The sequence below is a fragment of the Anomaloglossus baeobatrachus genome, chromosome 4 (assembly GCF_048569485.1).
Source record: "Anomaloglossus baeobatrachus isolate aAnoBae1 chromosome 4, aAnoBae1.hap1, whole genome shotgun sequence".
Lineage (NCBI taxonomy): Eukaryota > Metazoa > Chordata > Amphibia > Anura > Aromobatidae > Anomaloglossus > Anomaloglossus baeobatrachus.
This window is the reverse complement of record NC_134356.1, coordinates 94376937-94387229: the sequence shown is the minus strand read 5'-3', so window position 1 is coordinate 94387229 and position 10293 is coordinate 94376937. Positions and strand designations below refer to the sequence as shown.

The 10293-nt window shown below is 39.9% G+C and overlaps 1 protein-coding gene across 1 annotated transcript in view; it reads right to left on the bottom strand.

Annotated features, from left to right (window-relative positions):
• Nucleotides 1-720: 720 nt before the first annotated feature.
• The window catches only part of SAR1B (secretion associated Ras related GTPase 1B), a 167936-nt gene continuing 158363 nt past the window's right edge, over nucleotides 721-10293 (bottom strand). The window contains exons 6-7 of the mRNA XM_075342284.1: nucleotides 4642-4773; nucleotides 721-949 (exon numbers count right to left, since the gene is read on the bottom strand). Of these exons, the coding sequence (XP_075198399.1) occupies nucleotides 833-949; nucleotides 4642-4773 (249 nt within the window). The 3' untranslated portion in view covers nucleotides 721-832. The remainder of the gene's footprint in view (nucleotides 950-4641; nucleotides 4774-10293) is intronic.

The following is a 10293-nucleotide window of genomic DNA, read 5'->3' as shown; positions in this document are numbered from 1 at the left end:
TATCCCATTGCTGGACTACTTTACCCTCTGTGTGGTGGATTATTTTTATAGACCTTTTGATTTGCTTGGAATAAATGTTCTTTGGACTGCTCACTCATCTCTCACTCTGTTGATTGTGTGATACTGGAGAAGAACCCCATGACAGTTGCCCTTCTGCCTAACACTTTTTGGAGATGCATAACTCTTGTCTGGTACCATGAAAAGAAATCACTAGTTGTACCAATCTGCATGGGATCACACACACTGACCTAATGGTACCAAACAAGGATTAATCAAGGCATACTTTAAACACCCCACAAGAGCAGCTACTTTGAAGACGCTCTGACCCAGGTGTTTCACCATCACAATGAGGCCATATCAATGCCATCACAGATCCTTCTGCTTATTTTTCCACCTCCAACATGGCATTATGAAAAACTGACCATTGATTTACTCCCTGATTTATCCCACCCTTCGACAGGTGCCTTTGTAACAAGTTTATGTTGTTTCATTTACCTCTGCATAGTTTTATTGTTATGGTTGATCAGTACATACAGCTTCTATAATGAATTCATGCATGTCGAAACAACGGCATCATTTTTGTAGAATCCCACCACTATTTTAGTGATATTTTAGGCCTGTTGGGTCAATAATATGACAGTACAAATACAGAGGTTAGTTTTATTTAAACTATGGATAGATGATATGAAGAAATACACTTTGGACTTCCGATGTTTCTGTACTACTTGTTCTTTATTATCTGAAATACAACTTCCGCAATAAAATCAATTTAAGTTACAAAATCTGAGCGACAAAATAAAATAGGGAATAAATGAAAAAAACTTATCAATTATCAATCAATGTATTGTGATAGCCAGCGGAATCCTTCCCCGAAACCTTGTTGCTTTAGTATGCTGCACATGAATACTTCAAGAGGTCTTGTATTTAGCTGCTTAAGAGACACTTTACCCTAAAAATATAAATTATTTTTGTAAGATCCTTAATAATTGCATGCAATACAGAAAGCAGGGCTTTAAAGTCTCCATTGATTACAGTGAGCTATTATGACATAAAATCAGATAATGAAAACAAGAAATCTGTTATTTCTCAGTGTCCGCAATATTAAGCAGGTCCTAAGAACACATAGGTCCAAATTCATCATTTGTCTTTCTCCAGTTTTTGTGAGTAACGTGCTCCTTTTTAGGGGCTTTGGTATTTGCGATTAAGACCACTTTGAGTATTTGGTGAGTTTTTACCTCAGTATTTATAAGCCAAAACCAGCAGTCAGTGAAAAATACAGAAATGGTAACGTGTGTCTATTATACTTTTCATCATTCTTGATTTTGGTGTAAAAGTACTTAGCTAAAAAACTCAACAAATACTCAACGTGTGCACATGGCCTTATTCTCAATAAGGTTTCCAATCGGAATCTACCTGCAAAAGCAAAGATAAACTACTGCAAATAATAAAAAATAATGCACAAACATGTAAAAATGACATTGCTACACAGATGTATAGTGGCATGTAAACCTTTGGGCACCCCTGGTCAAAATTACTGTTATTGTGAACAGTTAAGCACAAGTTAAAAATGAAATTATGTCTAAAAGGCATTAAGTTAGTTAAAGACACATTTCCTTTTCCTTTTAGAATAAAAAAGAATTATCTTTTATATGTTAAAATTAACAAAAAATGGAAAATGGGCTGATGTAAACGTTTGTACACCATGCATGGTTAGTAGCACCCCCTTTGGGAAGTGTCACAGCTTGTACACACATTTTGTAGCCAGCCAAGGGTCTTTCAATTCTTGTTTGAGGGATTTTCATCCATTCTTCCTTAGAAAAGTCTTCCAGTTATATGACAGTCCTGGGTCGTCTTGCATGCACTGCTCTTTTGAGGTCTAGACACAGATTTTAAATGATGCTCAAATCAGAGGACTGTAAGGGTCATTGTGCAGGTGTCTCTGAACAATTGTAGAAAAATGTACTACAACTCCAGAGTTTGCAAAATCTTCCTGAAGGTCTTTTGTAGTCAAGTGGGAGTTCTGATTTGCCTTTCTAGGAATCCTCATAGAAATTTTGCTTGGTCTTACAGACCTTATCTTGACCTCCAATGTTCCTGTTACCAGCCATTTCTTAATTGCATTTTTCACTGAAAAAAAGAGCAACTTGAAAATGCTTTACTATCTTCTTATAGCCTTCTCCTACTTTGTTGGCCTCAATCATTTTCATTTTCAGAGTGCTAGGCAGCTGATTAGAAGGACCCATGGCTTTTGTATTTTGGCACAAAGTTGGAGGAAGTTGGGTTTTATAAAGCTGTGAAATTTGCATCACCTGGCCTTTCTTAATGATGATAGTGAACAAGCCACAACCCTAACAGGCCAATTAAGGTCTGAAACCTTGGTCAAGGTTATCTGAGCACATAAATCTACAAGGGTACCCAAACTTTTGCATCAGTCTATTTTACTTTTTGTAATTTTTCAAATGTAGAAGATGAAAACAATTTTTTTTTGCCTAAAATACAAAGGACATGTATCATCTTTAACTTTTTGCCTTTTAGAGATTATTTGATCTTCAACTTGCTTAACTTTTCACAATAACAGTAATTTTCACCAGGGAGGCTCAAACGTTTACATGCAATTGTATTAGCTTAAGTCACTTCTTTTAACTGTTTCAGGGTTCAGAAACCCTGGAGTGGTTAAAAGTAGCGACATGTTCATTCTGCAGGCAGTTTTGATTGAAAGCTGCCATCTCTCTTTATAGAAGATACAGGAAAAGGACACGTGGCGAAAGCTCCATGAAAGCAACAGCAAGAGCACCAGCAAAGCTGCTTCAGCAAAAATCAACAGCTTTTTATTGAAGTAGCATTGTGATAGTATTCTTCACCCAAAAAAATTTGCGTGCTCATAACATTAAGGCTAGGTTCACATGTTGCGTTCTTGCTGCATTTATTTCTTTCATTGGTTTTATGCAAATCAATGGTAATAAAAAAGCTGCTTTTTACAGTACCAGAAAAATCCATGAGAGTCTAGAAATCTCATGCACAGACACACACTTGCTTTTTTTTTCCTGACTGAAATGGAAAACTGCTTTAGCGTTTTTGCTCCTTTTTTCCCCAATTGAAAGCAATGAAAGTGAAGAACCACAGCTGCGTTTTATGCTGTTTTTGTGTTGAATGAGACTAACTTTATTTAAACAAGTACTGTAGACAAATTACACACCAAAAACGCAGCAAAAGAAATGGCGCTTTTTAACTGCTCTTTTACTGTAGAAAAAAGCAGCAAAAACGTAACGTGTGAAAATATTCTTAACGTGAATTTCCTTCTTCCTTTTTTTGTTTTCCTTGACAACTTTTCTTTTATACATGTTCTAGACGGATTTGTGAAATGTGACTTTAACCAATGTCACATTTTTTTTCCATCTCACGCAAATCCTCCCTGGAGTAAGGTGTCTACATGAGTTTTCAATTTAGCACATTTTTGTGACTTTTTAAAGGATTTGTGACTTTTGGTGGTGAAAATTCACAAAAAAATGTTTTAAATGAATTGGGCCCATCTTTTTTTAGGCATATCTCACAAATCTCACACAATATGTCATCACTAGCACATCATATCTGTACACATACAGTTCTTGGGATATTATTGTTTACAGCTACTCGCCTGGGACACTGACCACTGCTGCTGTCAGTCTGGCAAGCACAGAACTAAAGCTGGCCAAGTTTAGCAGGTAACTGAGTGTGCCAGTGTTACTGGACAGCTTCAAGAAGAATACAAATGAACAAGGAACCGGGTATCTTGCCGCGCTATTCACCATTCAAACGAGGGGATACAATTTAATACATATCTTTATTAAATATTGCCAAATACAGGTCAATGCATTTTGGAGGACTCAGCCACCTTTCTCAGGACACACAGCAAGAACAAGGATTGATTATCCTTGTTATTGCTGTATGTCCTGAGGAAGGGAGCTGAGTGCTTCGGAACACATTAACCTGTATTTGGCAATATTTAATAAAGACATGGATTCAATTCTATTCCCTCATTTGAATGGTAAATAGCGCGGCAAGATACCCAGTTCCTTCTCCATTTGTATTATGCTGGATTATTTTGGGGCTGCGTCTGTTCCATTTTAAGCCAACACGCAATTATAGGAGTTGTGACTCTCACAACCCCTTTAGGTGAGTGTACCTACTTCCATTTTTTTCTGTGTTTTATCGGTTAAGACCGTATTGCGCTACCTCTCCACAGCTTCCACCTGGAAAGCTTCAAAACAGTGCTTACAAGCTTAATGGAAACGAACATCTAAGCACTGCTCATCTATTGCTGTCCAGCACTGATGGTTTGTCTCCAAAGCAAACTTTAGTATTTCAAAAATGGCTGAAAATTTTAATAAGCAGTAAATTACAAAATTACTTGTATTTACAAGCACCCTCTGGCAATATCCATTTATGAATATTGGAATAATCTTTTACATATTGGTTAGACAGCTTCAGGTCTTGGACATCTCCTGTATAACCATGACATTTTGTAACAGTTGCATTATCCGATTTGCGCTGCATCTCTCAACCCTGACTTGGGTTTTGGAACTCATAAGCCTAGCCTTGTCCTTAAATATTCTAAGAAGGGACAAAGTTATTGCGATTTATTTGTAAAAGTCAATTAATTACCTTTCCTGTTGTATGACCATAGATTCCAAATGTATGCAAAAGTCTCTCCTCACTGATGGCTTCTGGTCTATCAATCTTGTTGCCAAGAAGAAGCATAGGTACACTTCTGATTGTCTCATCAGCTAGCAATTCCTAAAATACAAAAATGAGGGTAAAGTATGAGTAAATTATCCTATTTTTGTTTGATAATTTACAACATAGGGGCAATACACATGAGGAGTTATTGCCTCTGCAGAGAGCCGAGTTGTCTTCTTGCCTGACATATGGTCGACAGCTGTCCTCTCTCCAAAAGCTTAATTAAGCAAGGTGCACATGATATCCTGGTAATACGCTAAATTATTGCCTCAACAATTCATTAACAATTTTGACAAAATGTTCCAATGTTGTGAGATTGTGAACTTATTGAATTGCAAGAATTACTGTTTTATACTTTAAAACAAATTTTATCTTTCTACCCTGCCTTGTGCAGAGGCCCAAACCTACTAAGGCCTGTTTCACATGTCAGTGGACAACACAGATGTTTTTCACAGACATGTGTCCCTCCATGTGTCGTGATTCACAGCACACGTGGGTTGTCCATGTGTAATCTGTGATCCATGCTCCGTGATTGCACATGGACGTATACTCACCTGTACCCGCTCCTGCCGTCCGTGGTGCTGAACAGTCCCATGGTGCTACATCCGGCCGCCGCTCTCTGAACTCTGCATCTACTTCCGGGTCGGCGGTGTCGTGCATAATGAACGACAGTAATGAGCCGGCAGGGAGCTGTAGAGAGCAGAGGCAGAACAGAGCGTCACTGGAGAAGCTGAGTTAAATATGTTTTTTATTTTCAATGTACATTTTTTTCTGGTACGTGTTTCACGGATCACACCATAGTGTGGTCCGTGGGACATCAATGATGCAGAAAAGAATGGACATGTCTCCATGCAGCAATCACGGACACGCGTGTATGCCGCACAGCGACACAGTCAGTAAAAAATCACTGATGTGTGCACAGACCTATTGATTATAATGCGTCTGCGTATGTCCGTGATTCTGGTAGTATAAAAACTAGCACATACATACCAGAATCACTGACGTCTGAAACAGGCCTTAGGGTTCTACCAGGAAAGTTCACCCATTCATGCACAATAAAATCAAATTTCCCAAAGATTAGAAATAAGGTGAGAATTCTGAGTCATATTTAAAATTTGATGAATCGAACGCCAATACATTTTGTTTTTTTAAAAATGTATTAGTTTATGCTCAAACCTGGCAGGAACAGCTTTTATCATTTAAAAAAGTTGGCCAGTTCTCCTCTTTTATAGGCCCTGTAGTAGTCCACCCAATTATCTGCATCTAGATCAGACCTGGGCAAGGGGCGGCCCGCGGGCCACATTCGGCCTGCCTACTCTCTGTGACCGGCCCGCCTGGTTCAGGGCGTCCTTGCTGGCCGGTCAGTGATGAGAGCAATCTGACCTGTTGATGGAGCTCCAGGCTCCGGGAAGGTCCCTGGTCAGATCGCCGTCATCACACGCTGCGTGCCGTGCAGGGAACAGATCCTGCAGCGTCGCACAGTGCAGGCAGCGGAACGCAGGAATCTGTCCTCTGTTCCCTGCCCGGCAGATGCTCTGTGTGACACACGCGCGCCCTGATGTCGTCAGTACGGCGCGCGTGTGTCATTTGAAAAGTTCCCGCCCGGCAGGAGAAGAAGCTGCAGCAGCTGGAGCCGCACGGAGAGAAGCAGCGGCCGGGGCTCCTAGGAATACAGCATCGGCGCAGCCTGGGCATGCAAAAGAGAAGCAGCTCAGCGGGGGGCACATACGGAGGTGCCTGAGGAAGGACAGTAAGAAGGGAGAGGTGAGTGGTTACTAGTAACCTGCAGGGACAATGGGGGGAGGGGGGCCGCCCGACTATCTGTCTCATTGGTGTGTGCGGGCGCTCCGGCCCTGAAGCTCCCTGTCTGCAGTGACAGGAGGCCGGCAGCTGCACACACACTGCTCTACGGAAGCTGCATTCAGCCTCTCACACGGAGCAAACCTGGGGGCGGGCCCGGAGCTTCACTTCAAAGAAGCTGATTCCTGACTTCCTGCACTGTTTCTGCTCTCCGCTGAGGCTGGCTCCACTGCATGTACAGACACTTTTTTTTGAAGATAAATATACATACGTGATTCTGTGTTTGTGCTTTGTTGATGTGTGTGTGTATGTATGTATGTATGTGTATAGGAGGCTTGTGTGTGTGTACTGTGTATATATGTATGTATGCATGTGTATAGGGGGCCTGGCTGTGTGTGTGTATGTATGCATGCATGTGTATAGGAGGCCTGGCTGTGTGTGTGTGTGTGTGTGTGTATGTTGGAGGCCTGTGTGTGTGTGTGTGTTCGTGTGTGTGTATATGTAGGAGGCCTGGCTGTGTGTGTGTGTTTGTGTATATGTATGCATGTGTATAGGAGGCCTGGCTGTGTGTGTGTGTATGTTTGTATGTAGGAGGCCTGGCTGTGTGTGTGTGTCTGTGTGTGTGCGTGTGTGTGTATATATGTATGCATGTGTATAGGAGGCCTGGCTGTGTGTGTGTGTGTGAGTGTGTGTGTGTATGTATGTAGGAGGCCTGGCTCTGTGTGTGTGTGTGTGTGTGTGTGTGTGTATGTATGCATATGTATAGTAGGTCTGGCTGTGTGTGTGTGTGTGTGTGTATGTATGTAGGAGGCCTGGCTGTGTGTGTGTGTATGTAGGAGGCCTGGCTGTGGTGTGTGTATGTAGGAGGCCTGGCTGTGTGTGTGTGTGTGTGTGTGTGTATGTAGGAGGCCTGGCTGTGTGTGTGTGTGTGCACATGTAGGAGGCCTGGCTGTGTGTGTGTGTGTGTGTGTGTGTATGCATGTGTATAGGAGGCCTGGCTGTGTGTGTGTGTGTGTGTGTGTGTGTGTGTATGTATGCATGTGTATAGGAGGCCTGGCTGTGTGTGTGTGTGTGTGTGTGTGTGTGTGTGCGCGTGCGCGCATGTAGGAGGCCTGGCTGTGTGTGTGTGTATATATATACACACACACACACACACACACACACACACACACACACACACACATATACACACACACATACATACACACATACATACACATATACATATACACACACACACACACACATATACACACACACAGACACATATACATATATACACATATATATATCCATATAGATATATACATATATATATACATACACATATATATATATATATAGATAGATATATACACATATATATATATATATATTTTTATATATCCATATATACATACACATATATATATACACATATATATACAGTTAGGTCCAGAAATATTTGGACAGTGACACAATTTTCGCGAGTTGGGCTCTGCATGCCACCACATTGGATTTGAAATGAAATCTCTACAACAGAATTCAAGTGCAGATTGTAACGTTTAATTTGAAGGTTTGAACAAAAATATCTGATAGAAATTGTAGGAATTGTACACATTTCTTTACAAACACTCCACATTTTAGGAGGTCAAAAGTAATTGGACAAATAAACCAAACCCAAACAAAATATTTTTATTTTCAATATTTTGTTGAGAATCCTTTGGAGGCAATCACTGCCTTAAGTCTGGAACCCATGGACATCACCAAACGCTGGGTTTCCTCCTTCTTAATGCTTTGCCAGGCCTTTACAGCCGCAGCCTTCAGGTCTTGCTTGTTTGTGGGTCTTTCCGTCTTAAGTCTGGATTTGAGCAAGTGAAATGCATGCTCAATTGGGTTAAGATCTGGTGATTGACTTGGCCATTGCAGAATGTTCCACTTTTTTGCACTCATGAACTCCTGGGTAGCTTTAGCTGTATGCTTGGGGTCATTGTCCATCTGTACTATGAAGCGCCGTCCGATCAACTTTGCGGCATTTGGCTGAATCTGGGCTGAAAGTATATCCCGGTACACTTCAGAATTCATCCGGCTACTCTTGTCTGCTGTTATGTCATCAATAAACACAAGTGACCCAGTGCCATTGAAAGCCATGCATGCCCATGCCATCACGTTGCCTCCACCATGTTTTACAGAGGATGTGGTGTGCCTTGGATCACGTGCCGTTCCCTTTCTTCTCCAAACTTTTTTCTTCCCATCATTCTGGTACAGGTTGATCTTTGTCTCATCTGTCCATAGAATGCTTTTCCAGAACTGAGCTGGCTTCATGAGGTGTTTTTCAGCAAATTTAACTCTGGCCTGTCTATTTTTGGAATTGATGAATGGTTTGCATCTAGATGTGAACCCTTTGTATTTACTTTCATGGAGTCTTCTCTTTACTGTTGACTTAGAGACAGATTCCCCTACTTCACTGAGAGTGTTCTGGACTTCAGTTGATGTTGTGAACGGGTTCTTCGTCACCAAAGAAAGTATGCGGCGATCATCCACCACTGTTGTCATCCGTGGACGCCCAGGCCTTTTTGAGTTCCCAAGCTCACCAGTCAATTCCTTTTTTCTCAGAATGTACCCGACTGTTGATTTTGCTACTCTAAGCATGTCTGCTATCTCTCTGATGGATTTTTTCTTTTTTTTCAGCCTCAGGATGTTCTGCTTCACCTCAATTGAGAGTTCCTTAGACCGCATGTTGTCTGGTCCCAGCAACAGCTTCCAAATGCAAAACCACACACCTGTAATCAACCCCAGACCTTTTAACTACTTCATTGATTACAGGTTAACGAGGGAGACGCCTTCAGAGTTAATTGCAGCCCTTAGAGTCCCTTGTCCAATTACTTTTGGTCCCTTGAAAAGAGGAGGCTATGCATTACAGAGCTATGATTCCTAAACCCTTTCTCCAATTTGGATGTGAAAACTCTCATATTGCAGCTGGGAGTGTGCACTTTCAGCCCATATTATATATATAATTGTATTTCTGAACATGTTTTTGTAAACAGCTAAAATAACAAAACTTGTGTCACTGTCCAAATATTTCTGGCCCTGACTGTATATCCATATAGATATATACACATATATATACATATATATATATATATATACATATATATATACATATATTTATATACATATATATACACATATATATATATATACATATATATATATATATATATATATATATATATATATATATATACACAAATATATATATCCGTATAGATATATACATACCGTGTATATATATATATATATATATATATATATATATACACACACATACACATATACATATAATATATATATTACATATATATTATATATATATATATATATATATATATATATATATATATATATATATATATATACACATATACATACATATAATATATATATATATATATATATATATATATATATATATATATATATAAATAATAGATGTAGAACCGAGTTAGGTATAGTAGTCCGGCATCATATTATATATATATATATATATATATATATATATATATATATATATATATATATATATATATGATGCCGGACTACTATACCTAACTCGGTTCTACATCTTTATCTATATATATAATTGCCTTATTCTGTCTGTCTGTCTCTCTGTCTATCTGTCTGTCTGTCTGTCTTGCTCCAAAATTGTGTCCTTACGGTGACACAAAGCGGATTGGCCGCTGGCCTCGCCATGGCCCCGCCCCCCGCACGGATTGGTCGCTCGCCCTGGCACCCCCC